We start from the raw sequence: 15,389 nt of genomic DNA on the forward strand, positions 1-15,389 counted from the left end.
CACCCCTCCTCTCTCTCTCCCTCCACCCCTCCTCTCTCTCTCCCTCCACCCCCTCCTCTCTCTCTCCCTCCACCCTCCTCTCTCTCTCCCCTCCTCTCTCCTCTCTCTCTCTCCCTCCACCCCTCCTCTCTCTCTCTCCACCCACCCCTCCTCTCTCTCTCCACCCACCCCTCCTCTCTCCCTCCACCCCTCCTCTCTCTCCACCCCTCCTCTCTCTCTCTCCACCCACCCCCTCCTCTCTCTCCACCCCCCTCCTCTCTCTCTCTCTCTCTCTCTCTCCCTCCACCCCTCCTCTCTCTCTCTCCCTCCACCCACCCCCTCCTCTCTCTCTCACCCCTCCTCTCTCTCTCTCCCTCCACCCTCCTCTCTCTCTCTCTCCCTCCACCCCTCCTCTCTCTCTCTCCCTCCACCCTCTCTCTCTCTCTCCACCCCCTCTCTCTCTCTCTCCCTCCACCCCTCCTCTCTCTCTCCCTCCACCCCTCTCTCTCTCTCCCTCCACCCCTCCTCTCTCTCTCTCCCTCCACCCCTCCTCTCTCTCCCTCCACCCCCCTCCTCTCTCTCCCTCCACCCCCTCCTCTCTCTCTCTCCCACCCCTCCTCTCTCTCCACCCTCCTCTCTCTCTCTCTCTCCACCCCTCTCTCTCTCTCTCTCCACCCCTCCTCTCTCTCTCTCCCTCCACCCCTCCTCTCTCTCTCTCTCCCCACCCCTCCTCTCTCTCTCTCTCCCCCTCCCTCCTCTCTCTCTCTCTCCCTCCACCCCTCCTCTCTCTCTCTCTCCCTCCACCCCCTCCTCTCTCTCTCTCCCTCCCCCCTCCTCTCTCTCTCTCTCTCCTCCACCCCTCCTCTCTCTCTCTCTCCCCCCCCCTCCTCTCTCTCTCCCTCCACCCCTCCTCTCTCTCCCTCCACCCTCTCTCTCTCTCTCTCTCCACCCCCTCCTCTCTCTCTCTCCTCCTCTCTCTCTCTCCCTCCACCCCCCCTCTCTCTCTCCTCTCCACCCTCCTCTCTCTCTCTCTCCCTCCACCCTCCTCTCTCTCTCTCTCTCTCTCCCTCCACCCCTCCTCTCTCACGCTCTCTCCCTCCATCCTCCTCTCTCTCTCTCCCTCCACCCCTCCTCTCTCACGCTCTCTCCTTCCACTCCACTCTCTCTCTTTCCCCCTCTCCCTCTCTTTCTTTCTTCTTCCCCCACTATCTCCCCCCCACCGCGCTCTCTTTTTCTCTCTCCCCCTCTCTCTATCCCCCTCTCTCTCTCTGACTCACTCCTCTCCTCCCAGGGTTCCTGAGTTCGTGCGGGAGCGTCGTTTTGGTAACTGGCTTCGGGATGCGCGTGATTGGGCCGTTTCCAGGAACCGCTATTGGGGCACGCCCATCCCCCTCTGGTGCAGCGAAGACTTTGAGGAGGTCAGACGCACACGCACACACACACACACACACACACACACACACACACACACACACACACACACACACACACAGACACACACACACACACACACACACACACACAGACACACACACACACACACACGACACACACACACACGACACACACACACACACACACACACACACGACACACACACACACACACACACACACACGAACACACACACACGAACACACACACACACACACACACACACACACAGTAACTTTGAGGAGGTCAGACACACACACACACACACACACACACGTAACTTTGAGGAGGTCAGACACACACACACACACACACACACACACACACACACACACACACACACACACACAGTAACTTTGAGGAGGTCAGACACACACATATATACACACACACACACACACAGACATACACACACACACACACACACACACACACACACACACACACACAGTAACTTTGAGGAGGTCAGTAACCATCTTTCTGACTCACATAAAGTTAGTGAAGACCAGCTCTACCTTCACAGCAGTAGAACAGGGAGTCAAACCGTTAATTATTGTTCAATAAGAAAAAGTATTTTTTTGTATTTTCTTTACGCAAAACATTTTGCTTTATTATGCATCAAAAATAATTCGTTAAAAATGAACAAATCACTATCGACTACTCTTCCCTGAATCTCTACTGCCCGTAAATGTTTTCTAGCATTTTCAAAGGCCTTCACACACTGGAACCTCGTTACTCCCCCTCTCCTCACAAGCTGAGGGGAATGGATGGTTGGTTAGATAGACTAACACACGCAATGTGTTCTCAGCCGTCTCTAGTGCTGGTCCTGAAAAGACCCGTCTTCATTTAGATGTCAGAATTGGGTTGTTTGAGTCTTTGAAAAATGAAATGAGCAACTCTCTGATTAAAAGGACAGTGAGAGAGCAAGCGGAGGAGCGACCTGCTTCCTGGAAATAGCAGTCTGGCTGGGTCTGTTACCAGGCGGCAGTGGTCTCCAGAGGGGCTGGTGGCTCCCTGAGCTGGAGAGTAGAGAGATGGAGGGAGGGAGAGGAGACAGATGGAGAGCGAGGAGACAGATGGAGAGCGAGGAGACAGATGGAGAGCGATGGATGGAGGGAGGGAGGGAAAGGAGAGAGATGGAGGGAGGGAGAGATGGAGGGAGAGGAGAGAGATGGAGGGAGAGGAGAGGAGAGAGATGGAGGGAGGGAGAGATGGAGGGAGAGGAGAGAGATGGAGGAGAGGAGAGAGAGATGGAGGGGGGGGAGATGGAGGGAGAGGAGAGGAGAGAGATGGAGGGGGGGGAGATGGAGGGAGAGGAGATGAGAGAGATGGAGGGAGGTAGAGAGATGGGGTAGAGTAGAAGAGAGATGGAGGGAGACGGAGCTGCTCTCTCTCTCTCTCTCTCTCTCTCTCTCTCTCTCTCTCTCTCTCTCTCTCTCTCTCTCTCTCTCTCTCTCTCTCTCTCTCTCTCTCTCTCTCTCTCTCTCTCTCTCTCTCTCTCTCTCTCTCTCTCTGTCTCTGTCTCTGTCTCTCTCTCGCTCTCTCTCTGCAATCTCTCTCTCATCCATCTCCCCATCCCCACTTTCTCTCCCCCTCCATCTCTCCCTCCCTCCATCCATCTCCCCATCCCCACTTTCTCTCCCTCATCTCTCCCTCCCTCCCTCCATCTCCCCATCCCCCACTTTCTCTCCCCCTCCATCTCTCCCTCCCTCCATCCATCTCCCCATCCCCACTTTCTCTCCCCCTCCATCTCTCCCTCCCTCCATCCATCTCCCCCTCCATCTCTCTGTCGTGCGACACACCAGTCGTATCTGGGCCAGCTACCTGTCTGCCAGCTAGCCCAGAGCATTATTAACCACCTGTCTGCCAGCTAGCCCAGACAGAGCATTATTAACCACCTGTCTGCCAGCTAGCCTAGAGCATTATTAACCACCTGTCTGCCAGCTAGCCTAGAGCATTATTAACCCCCTGTCTGCCAGCTAGCCTAGAGCATTATTAACCACCTGTCTGCCAGCTAGCCCAGAGCATTATTAACCACCTGTCTGCCAGCTAGCCTAGAGCATTATTAACCACCTGTCTGCCAGCTAGCCCAGAGCATTATTAACCACCTGTCTGCCAGCTAGCCTAGAGTATTATTAACCACCTGTCTGCCAGCTAGCCCAGAGCATTATTAACCACCTGTCTGCCAGCTAGCCTAGAGCATTATTAACCACCTGTCTGCCAGCTAGCCTAGAGCATTATTAACCACCTGTCTGCCAGCTAGCCTAGAGCATTATTAACCACCTGTCTGCCAGCTAGCCTAGAGCATTATTAACCACCTGTCTGCCAGCTAGCCTAGAGCATTATTAACCACCTGTCTGCCAGCTAGCCTAGAGCATTATTAACCACCTGTCTGCCAGCTAGCCTAGAGCATTATTAACCACCTGTCTGCCAGCTAGCCTAGAGCATTATTAACCACCTGTCTGCCAGCTAGCCTAGAGCATTATTAACCACCTGTCTGCCAGCTAGCCTAGAGCATTATTAACCACCTGTCTGCCAGCTAGCCTAGAGCATTATTAACCACCTGTCTGCCAGCTAGCCTAGAGCATTATTAACCACCTGTCTGCCAGCTAGCCCAGAGCATTATTAACCACCTGTCTGCCAGCTAGCCCAGAGCATTATTAACCACCTGTCTGTCAGCTAGCCTAGAGCATTATTAACCACCTGTCTGCCAGCTAGCCCAGAGCATTATTAACCACCTGTCTGCCAGCTAGCCCAGAGCATTATTAACCACCTGTCTGCCAGCTAGCCCAGAGCATTATTAACCACCTGTCTGCCAGCTAGCCCAGAGCATTATTAACCACCTGTCTGCCAGCTAGCCCAGAGCATTATTAACCACCTGTCTGCCAGCTAGCCCAGAGCATTATTAACCACCTGTCTGCCAGCTAGCCCAGAGCATTATTAACCACCTGTCTGCCAGCTAGCCCATAGCATTATTAACCACCTGTCTGCCAGCTAGCCTAGAGCATTATTAACCACCTGTCTGCCAGCTAGCCCAGAGCATTATTAACCACCTGTCCGCCAGCTAGCCTAGAGCATTATTAACCACCTGTCTGCTGCAGAATATTCCTCACGGAATTATAGTCTTCACAGAATGACGTTTCAAAGTGGCCCACGGTGGTGCTGTTGGTGGCCAGTTAAATTAGCCCCAAGCCCTGATAAAACTTGTTCATGCTCTTAAATTAAATACCATGACTGTTTTCTCATTAGCTGGGAATGTTTGAAATGTCTGACATACTTTGGTGATGTACTCACCAACCTACTGCAAGGTGTGTGACACTCATTAACCCTTTACACTCGTGGGAATTGGCCGATATGGATAGATTGAAATGTTTCTCATAGAAGAAATATTAAATGCATAATCATGGTAGCAATTAAAAGGGAAAAGTTTGGAGATTATGATGGAAATGATTAGACCAAAAGGTGAGGACACAACAGTTCACCTGACACGGGTCTTTGGCTTGCTTGCATGACGACAAAGCGGTATTTGTTATAATCCGCAAACATCTCATCTTTCAAAATACATTGAGTCCTCTTAATGTACAGCATGTCCCTCACTCAGACAGAGCTGTGAAGCACAGAGCCTGAGGTCTGACGTCATGTATAGCGTGTTACTGTCCAGCCACTGACCTCTGACGTCATGTATAGCGTGTTACTGTACAGCCACTGAGCTCTGACGTCATGTATAGCATGTTACTGTCCAGCCACTGAGCTCTGACGTCATGTATAGCATGTTACTGTACAGCCACTGAGCTCTGACGTCATGTATAGCGTGTTACTGTCCAGCCACTGAGCTCTGACGTCATGTATAGCATGTTACTGTACAGCCACTGACCTCTGACGTCATGTATAGCGTGTTACTGTCCAGCCACTGAGCTCTGACGTCATGTATAGCGTGTTACTGTACAGCCACTGAGCTCTGACGTCATGTATAGCGTGTTACTGTACAGCCACTGACCTCTGACGTCATGTATAGCGTGTTACTGTACAGCCACTGACCTCTGACGTCATGTATAGCGTGTTACTGTACAGCCACTGAGCTCTGACGTCATGTATAGCGTGTTACTGTCCAGCCACTGTGTTCCAATTTAGGCGCTTATCAGCATGGACCAACATCCCTGTGGAACGTTTCCGACACCTTGTAGAAACCTGAATAATTCAGGCTGATCTGGAGGCAAAGGGGGGTCTGACCCGGTACTAGATGGGTGTACCTAATAAACTGTCCGGTGAGTGTATGTTAGTGATGTGCAGTTCGTGAACGATTCGTTATTTTTGAACAACTTTTTATTGACTCGAGAGTCATGATTAGTTTTTCTGAGTGACTCGTTCATTTTAGTCATCCATTTGACCTTCTAGTGCTGGCAGCATTGAGTCCTACAGCAGGATTGATACACGCTCCTCCGGCTCAAGAAATAATCGTATTTGTATGCATAGCAATCAACAAATGTACATTGTTTAAAGCACACGTTTACCAGTCTGTCACAAATTACAGCTCCAAAAAAAAACCTATGGTGAACGACATGCGAACAAGAGACTTGTAGAACCAATGACATGAGAACCAGAGACTTGTAGAACCAACGACATGAGAACCAGAAGCTCGTAGAATCAACGACATGAGAACCAGAGGCTCGTAGAATCAACGACATGAGAACCAGAGGCTCGTAGAATCAACGAAATGAGAACCAGAGGCTCGTAGAACCAATGACATGAGAACCAGAGGCTCGTAGAACCAACGACATGAGAACCAGAGGCTCGTAGAACCAACGACATGAGAACCAGAGGCTCGTAGAACCAACGACATGAGAACCAGAGGCTCGTAGAATCAACGAAATGAGAACCAGAGGCTCGTAGAACCAATGACATGAGAACCAGAGGCTCGTAGAACCAACGACATGAGAACCAGAGGCTCGTAGAATCAACGACATGAGAACCAGAGGCTCGTAGAACCAACGACATGAGAACCAGAGGCTCGTAGAACCAACGACATGAGAACCAGAGGCTCGTAGAACCAACGACATGAGAACCAGAGGCTCGTAGAATCAACGACATGAGAAGCAGAGGCTCGTAGAACCAATGACATGAGAACCAGAGGCTCGTAGAATCAACGACATGAGAACCAGAGGCTCGTAGAACCAACGACATGAGAACCAGAGGCTCGTAGAACCAACGACATGAGAACCAGAGGCTCGTAGAACCAACGACATGAGAACCAGAGGCTCGTAGAATCAACGACATGAGAACCAGAGGCTCGTAGAATCAACGGGTACTATTTAATGAAGCTGCCAGTTGAGGACCTGTGAGGCGTCTGTTTCTCAAACTAGACATCTTAATGTATTTGTCCTCTTGCTCAGTTGTGCACCAGGGCCTCCCATTCCTCTTTCTATTCTGGTTAGAGACAGTTTGTGCTGTTCTGTAAAGGGAGTAGTACACAGCGTTGTACGAGATCTTCAGTTTCTTGGCATGGAATAGCCTTCATTTTTCAGAACAAGAATAGACTGACGAGTTTCAGAAGAAAGTTATTTGTTTCTGGCCATTTTGAGCCTGTAATCGAACCCACAATTGCTGATGCTCCAGATACTCAACTAGTCTCAAGAAGGCCAGTTTTATTGCTTCTTTAGTCAGCACAACAGTTTTCAGCTATTAGCCTTTTTAAAATGATAAACTTGGATTAGCAAACACAACGTGCCATTGGAACACAGGACTGATGGTTGCTGATAATGGGTCTCTGTACACCGATGTAGATATTCCATTAGAAATCAGCCGTTTCCAGCTACAATAGCCATTTACAACATGAACAATGTCTACACTGTATTTCTGATCAATTTGATGTTCTTTTAATGGACCAAAAATGGCTTGTCTTTCGAAAACAAGTACATTTCTATGAGACCCCAAACTTTTGAACGGTAGTGTATCTTTAAAAATAAGCTATGACATAGCCACTGAATAAATAGTACAACTGTGGATTTTGTAACGTTTGGATTGATTTTTCTGACCGATACATGCAACATTTGGGTCGGTTTGGGGTCCCGCAGACCGATGCACTTAAACATTTGAATCGGGGACCGATGCGTATCAGTGAATAGCTACATCCCTGAAACACACACACACCGACCGATCAGCTGTAAGACAGAATGGAGGTTACTGCTCTGTTGCCGATACTCTGTGTGTGTGTGTGTGTGTGTGTGTGTGTGTGTGTGTCCAGGTGGTGTGTGTGGGGTCCATGGCTGAGCTGGAGGAGTTGACGGGAGTGAAAGTAACTGATCTGCATCGGGAGAGGTGAGTCACTGATCGTCTGCAGCGATTACACACACACACACATACACACTCACACCGAGACGCACACACACACACCGAGACACACACACACACACATCGAGATGCATACACACACAGTGATGGTTGGACCCAACACCCAGGGTCAGGAACACAACCAGTTCACTAACAGGAGATGGGAGGTTATCCTGATGACTGACACACTGTCATGTTTACTGTCTCAAGGGCTCTCATTGAACCATCCTCTTTAATTGCATCATTGAACCATCCTCTCTAATGCTCTCATTGAACCATCCTCTTTAATGCTCTCATTGAACCATCCTCTAATGCTCTCATTGAACCATCCTCTTTAATGCTATCATTGAACCATCCTCTTTAATGCTCTCATTGAACCATCCTCTTTAATGCTATCATTGAACCATCCTATTTAATGCTATCATTGAACCATCCTCTTTAATGCTCTCATTGAACCATCCTCTTTAATGCTCTCATTGAACCATCCTCTTTAATGCTCTCATTGAACCGTCCTCTTTAATGCTCTCATTGAACCATCCTCTTTAATGCTGTCATTGAACCATCCTCTTTATTGCTCTTTAATTAACCATCCTCTTTAATTAACCATCCTCTTTAATGCTGTCATTGAACCATCCTCTTTAATGCTCTCATTGAACCATCCTCTTTAATGCTATCATTGAACCGTCCTCTTTAATGCTCTCATTGAACCATCCTCTTTAATGATATCATTGAACCGTCCTCTTTAATGCTCTCATTGAACCATCCTCTTTAATGCTCTCATTGAACCATCTTCTTTAATGCACTCATTGAACTATCCTCTTTAATGCTCTTTAATGAACCATCCTCTTTAATGCTGTCATTGAACCATCCTCTTTAATGCACTCATTGAACCATCCTCTTTAATGCTCTTTAATGAACCAGCCTCTTTAATGCTGTCATTGAACCATCCTCTTTAATGCTCTCATTGAACCAGCCTCTTTAATGCTCTTTAATGAACCATCCTCTTTAATGAACCATCCTCTTTAATGCTGTCATTGAACCATCCTCTTTAATGCTCTCATTGAACAATAATCTTTAATGCTATCATTGAACCATCCTATTTAATGCTATCATTGAACCATCCTCTTTAATGCTCTTTAATGAACCATCCTCTTTAATGCTGTCATTGAACCATCCTCTTTAATGCTGTCATTGAACCATCCTCCTTAATGCCATCATTAAACCATCCTCCTTAAGACCATCATTAAACCATCCTCTTTAATGCTCTCTCTCTGTCTCTATCTCTCTCTCCCTCCCTCTCCCTCCCTCTCCTCTCTCTCCCTCCCTCTCCCTCCCTCTCCTCTCTCTCCCTCCCTCTCCTCCCTCTCCCTCCCTCTCCCTCTCTCTCCCTCCCTCTCCTCTCTCTCTCCCTCCCTCTCCTCTCTCTCCCTCTCCCTCTCCCCTCCTCTCCTCTCTCTCCCTCCCTCTCCCTCCCTCTCCTCTCTCTCCCTCCCTCTCCTCCCTCTCCTCTCTCTCCTCCCTCCCTCTCCCTCTCTCTCCCTCCCTCTCCTCTCTCTCCCTCCCTCTCCCTCCCTCTCCTCTCTCTCCCTCTCTCCACAGCATTGACCAGTTGACTATCCCGTCCCGCTGTGGTAAAGGCGTGTTGCGCAGGGTCTCTGAGGTGTTTGACTGCTGGTTCGAGTCCGGCAGCATGCCCTATGCCCAAGCCCACTACCCCTTTGAGAACAGGAAGGAGTTTGAAGACACCTTCCCCGCTGACTTCATCGCTGAGGGCATCGACCAGACCAGAGGATGGTAAGACCTTGTTAGCCTGCTGAGCTGAAGTATCTAGACACTGTTAGCCTGCTGAGCTAAAGTATCTAGATAGTGTTAGGATACTGAGTTAAACAATCAATCATCTGATGGTAAACTGTTCCCTTCTTTAGGTTCTACACTCTAATCAATCATCTGATGTAGGGCTGCACGATCAATCGAATTCAGATCGAAATTGCGTTATTGACATGTGCAATATCCATATCGCAAGAGGCTGCGATTTTCTCCTTTGACGCAGTTAATGCAACAAAAACTAGACTACGGTACCGCCTCTAATGAGATGCGCTAGACTACGGTACCGCCTCTAATGAGATGCGCTAGACTACGGTACCGCCTCTAATGAGATGCGCTAGACTACGGTACCGCCTCTAATGAGATGCGCTAGACTACGGTACCGCCTCTAATGAGATGCGCTAGACTACGGTACCGCCTCTAATGAGATGCGCTAGACTACGGTACCGCCTCTAATGAGATGCGCTAGACTACGGTACCGCCTCTAATGAGATGCGCTAGACTACGGTACCGCCTCTAATGAGATGCGCTAGACCAGGGTTTCCCAAACTCGTACCTCGGGACCCCAAGGGGTGAACGTTTCGTTTTTTTGCCCTAGCACTACACAGCTGATTCAAATGATCAACCAATCATCAAGCTTTGATCATTTCAATCAGCTGTGGGTATAGAAAGTCACCACCCCCTTTTGTTGCCTTACAGCCTGAAATGAAAACGCATAAAATCAGACTTTTTCCGGCTTTATTGTGGACAGACTTCTCCCCATCTTAGCTACTGTTGTATCAATATGCTTTGACCATGACAGTTTACAATCCAGGGTTACTCCAAGCAGTTTAGTCACCTCAACTTGCTCAATTTCCACATTATTAATTACGAGATGTAGTTGAGGTTTAGGGTATGATTTGACCCAAATACAATGCTTTTAGTTTTGGAAATATTTAGGACTAACTTATTCCTTGCCACCCATTCCGAAACTAACTGCAACTCTTTATTAAGTGTTGCAGTTATTTCAGTTGCTGTAGAAGCTGACGTGTATAGTGTTGAGTCATCCGCATACATAGACATACTGGCTTTACTCAAAGCCAGTGGCATGTTGTTAGTAAAGATGGAAAAAAGTAAGGGGCCTAGACAGCTGCCCTGGGGAATGCCTGATTCTACCTGGATTAAGTTTGAGAGGCTTCCATTAAAGAACACCCTCTGTGTTCTGTTAGACAAGTAACTCTTTATCCACAATATAGCAGGGGGTGTAAAGCCATAACACATACGTTTTTCCAGCAGCAGACTATAATCGATAATGTCAAAAGCCGCACTGAAGTCTAACAAAACAGCCCCCACAATCTTTTATTGATCAATTTTTCTCAGGCAATCATCAGTCATTTGTGTAAGTGCTGTGCTTGTTGAATGTCCTTCTCTATAAGCATGCTGAAAGTTTGTCAATTTGTTTCCTGTAAAATAGCATTGTATCTGGTCAAACACAATTTTTCCCAAAACTTTACTAAGGGTTGGTAACAGGCTGATTGGTCCGCTATTTGAGCCAGTAAAGGGGGCTTTACTATTCTTGGGTAACGGAATGACTTTTGCTTCCCTCCAAGCCTTGGGGCACACACATTCTAGTAGGCTTAGATTGAAGATGTGGCAAATAGGAGTGGCAATATCGTCCGCTATTATCCTCATTAATTTTCCATCCAAGTTGTCAGATCCCGGTGACTTGTCATTGTTGATAGACAACAATAATTTTTTCACCTCTTCCACACTCACTTTACGGAATTACAATGCTTGTCTTTCAGAATTTGGTCAGATATACTTGGATGTGTAGTGTCAGCAATTGTTTCTGGCATGTCATGCCTAAGTTTGCTAGTCTTGCTAATGAGAAAATCATTAAAGTAGTTGGCAATATCAGTTGGTTTTGTGATGATTGATTTGTGATGTCCCCTGTAGCTCAGTTGGTAGAGCATGGCGCTTGCAACGCCAGGGTTGTGGGTTCGTTTCCCACGGGGGGCCAGTATAAAAATGTATGCACTCACTAAACTGTAAGTCGCTCTGGATAAGAGCGTCTGCTAAATGACAAAAAATGTAAAAATGTAAAAACATTATAATTAAGCAGAACAGGAGATTCCATCTCGCACATATTTCTCCCAACACTTTATAACAAAATTAAGGGAGAAGTTGAGACGTTGAATGTCGCGTTGAATGACTGGACCAGACTCCAATGTTTTGGACACAGGCTCCACCTTGCAGTTGCTAGGCTACATGTTACATGTTTGGAAGGCACTTTGACTTATAACTAAAATTATTATAATGATTGAGCCTACTGTTACATAATTACACCACCGTCAGCTTCGATTCCATCTGGCTGCCTGAGTACATAATTAACTTTAGGTTATTTAAGAACTCATAATGGTAAAATAGGAAATAGGAACTCATGTTATTAATTAATTAATAATTAATTAATTAATTAGGAACTACTGCGCTTATAACACTATTTTGATGCTCGTGTTAAAAACAAATGTATGTTTGTTAATATGTAGGTGTAATAATCCTATCTATTATCATAAGTAGCCTATAACAATGTTGGAACATATTTGTTTCGTTAGATTTTGTATTCAGTTAGCACAGTATGTATTCATTCATATGATCTCATTTTAGAAGTGATGTTCTGTACCCTGACAGTTGTTTTAACCATGTCTGATGGAATTACCAAGTTTTCACCCAGGTGTTTGAAAATCGCGATTCGTTATCGCCATTGCAATATCTGGCCAAATAAAACGCAATTAGATATTTTGTCCAAATCATGCAGCCCTACAGCCAGACCTCAGCCTTACAGGCAGCCTATGACCGTGTGTTGACCTGTTCCCTGTCTCTCCCTCCAGACCTCAGCCTTACAGGCAGCCCTATGACCGTGTGTTGACCTGTTCCCTGTCTCTCCCTCCAGACCTCAGCCTTACAGGCAGCCCTATGACCGTGTGTTGACCTGTTCCCTGTCTCTTCCCTCCAGACCTCAGCCTTACAGGCAGCCCTATGACCGTGTGTTGATCTGTACAGTTCCCTGTCTCTCCCTAATTTGATGGTAAACTGTTCCCTGCTTTAGGTTCTACACTCTCCTGGTGTTGTCCACGGCTCTGTTTGGTAAACCACCGTTCAAGAACGTCATCGTCAACGGACTGGTGCTCGCCAGGTCAGTTAATCTTGTCCCCCCAACACACCACACACACACACGGACTGGTGCCGGTCAGTTAATCTTGTCTTGTGAGAGACAGTGGAAGGGTGCCGTAAAGCCCTGTTACATAATATGTTACAGTAAAGTTCTCTTCTATAATAATGAGAGTATTGTTAATGGCTGAGTCCCAAATGCCACTCTATCCCCTATATAGTGCACTACTTTTGACCAGGGCCTATACCAAAAGTAGTGCACCATACAGGGGATAGGGTGGCATTTTGGGACTTACTCATTATAGCCAATATCTAACCAGTATATTCTGCTCTCATATATATATATATATATATAGAGAGAGAGAGAGAGAGAGAGAGATCGATCAAACACTGACCTGGAAGAACTTGCCTCATTATACTATTTATTTTCTGTGTCTCTCAGCGATGGACAGAAAATGAGTAAACGGAAGAAGAACTACCCTGATCCTGCTCTGGTAGTGAACAACTATGGAGCCGATGCCCTGAGGTAAACTCTATACTGACACAGTGGCATTGCCATATGGCTAATGAATAAGGCAGGCTGTAATCCCACCGTATGGTTAATGAATAAGGCAGGCTGTAATCCATCCGTATGGTTAATGAATAAGGCAGGCTGTAATCCCACCGTATGGTTAATGAATAAGGCAGGCTGTAATCCCACTATATGGTTAATGAATAAGGCAGGGTTGTAATCCCACCGTATGGTTAATGAATAAGGCAGGGTTGTAATCCCACCGTATGGTTAATGAATAAGGCAGGCTGTAATCCCACCGTATGGTTAATGAATAAGGCAGGGTTGTAATCCCACCGTATGGTTAGTGAATAAAGCAGGGTTGTAATCCCACTATATGGTTAATGAATAAGGCAGGGTTGTAATCCCACCGTATGGTTAGTGAATAAAGCAGGGTTGTAATCCCACCGTATGGTTAGTGAATAAAGCAGGGTTGTAATCCCACCGTATGGTTAATGAATAAGGCAGGCTGTAATCCCACCGTATGGTTAATGAATAAGGCAGGCTGTAATCCCACCGTATGGTTAATGAATAAATCAGGCTGTAATCCCACCGTATGGTTAATGAATAAGGCAGGGTTGTAATCCCACCGTATGGTTAATGAATAAGGCAGGCTGTAATCCCACCGTATGGTTAATGAATAAGGCAGGCTGTAATCCCACCGTATGGTTAATGAATAAAGCAGGGTTGTAATCCCACTATATGCTCTTGAAACAACCAGCAAATCTGATTCTACAGTATTAGCCTCCCAGCTCTTTGAAGGGACAAACCTGCCTTTCAATACAACCTGTTGTATAAATTATGTTTATATCTGGGAGAATCAGGACAGACTAGCTAACACAGACCCCAGCATGTTACAGTTCATGTTACTTGCCTTGTAAATTCATGAGAAGTGAACAAGTATCTGGACGTCTGCTCTGCTCGCCTCTCCAGTTAAAACGCTGGCAGTGTTCTGCTCGCCTCTCCAGTTAAAACACTGGCAGTGTTCTGCTCGCCTCTCCAGTTAAAACACTGGCAGTGTTCTGCTCGCCTCTCCAGTTAAAACACTGGCAGTGTTCTGCTCGCCTCTCCAGTTAAAACACTGGCAGTGTTCTGCTCGCCTCTCCAGTTAAAACACTGGCAGTGTTCTGCTCGCCTCTCCAGTTAAAACACTGGCAGTGTTCTGCTCGCCTCTCCAGTTAAAACACTGGCAGTGTTCTGCTCGCCTCTCCAGTTAAAACACTGGCAGTGTTCTGCTCGCCTCTCCAGTTAAAACACTGGCAGTGTTCTGCTCGCCTCTCCAGTTAAAACACTGGCAGTGTTCTGCTAGTGCTGATGTCTTATTACAATCATCACAGTGATTCACTGGAACCCTCTGTTACTGCAACTTCTCTGGAGTACTCCAGTCAATACCACACACACACCGCTGTGATCTCTGCTGAATAAAAGTCCAGGAACAAGGTGATTAGTCTCCTGGTGAGGAGAGGGGAGGAAAATCCTCTTGGCAACCAGATGCTGAGATGACACTCTTTCTTGTATGCCCCCCCCCTGTCCCTCCAGGCTCTACCTAATCAACTCCCCGGTAGTGAGAGCTGAGAACCTGCGTTTCAAAGAGGAAGGAGTCAGAGATGTTCTGAAGGACGTCTTCCTCCCCTGGTACAACGCCTACCGCTTCCTGGTCCAAAACGTCCAGAGACTCCACAAGGTAACCTTCTAACCCAGCATTAGGTCTCCTCCCCTGCTCTGGCCCAGCCTCAGCCTACAGCTTCCTGGTCCAAAACTTCTAGAGGCTGCTCAATGTCCCCTACCCCCGTCTCCCACACCACACCACGCCCCCGGTTTAACCCAAGCCTACCCCTATTACATGTACCCGGGCCCTGCACACACCTCCCCAGCTTCCCTCTCCATGTCCCCAACTCTGCTGTTTCCAGCGTCCCCCCTACAGTCCCAGCTTCCCCCCTACAGCCTCCCCCTTACAGCCCCAGCCTCCCCCCTGTTTAATGAGGGGAACACCTCAACCAGAACATACGACACTACACCAGTTACTGTTTAATGAGGGGGAACACCTCACTCGAACACAGGTTGGTGAAAGGCCACATTTAAATTATGTTACTTACATCTAAATGTCGGCAGGCACAGTAGAGGCAAA

At 47.4% G+C, this 15,389-nt stretch overlaps 1 protein-coding gene across 1 annotated transcript in view; it reads left to right on the forward strand.

The window, feature by feature from the left end:
* The window catches only part of iars1 (isoleucyl-tRNA synthetase 1), a 120,527-nt gene that overhangs the window by 39,217 nt on the left and 65,921 nt on the right, over positions 1 to 15,389 (forward strand). The window contains exons 14-19 of the mRNA XM_041891841.2: positions 1,271 to 1,397; positions 7,655 to 7,728; positions 9,340 to 9,534; positions 12,650 to 12,736; positions 13,154 to 13,237; positions 14,801 to 14,945. Coding sequence (XP_041747775.2) covers positions 1,271 to 1,397; positions 7,655 to 7,728; positions 9,340 to 9,534; positions 12,650 to 12,736; positions 13,154 to 13,237; positions 14,801 to 14,945 — 712 coding nt within the window. The remainder of the gene's footprint in view (positions 1 to 1,270; positions 1,398 to 7,654; positions 7,729 to 9,339; positions 9,535 to 12,649; positions 12,737 to 13,153; positions 13,238 to 14,800; positions 14,946 to 15,389) is intronic.

Source organism: Coregonus clupeaformis, chromosome 12 (genome assembly GCF_020615455.1).
Source record: "Coregonus clupeaformis isolate EN_2021a chromosome 12, ASM2061545v1, whole genome shotgun sequence".
NCBI classification, from domain to species: domain Eukaryota; kingdom Metazoa; phylum Chordata; class Actinopteri; order Salmoniformes; family Salmonidae; genus Coregonus; species Coregonus clupeaformis.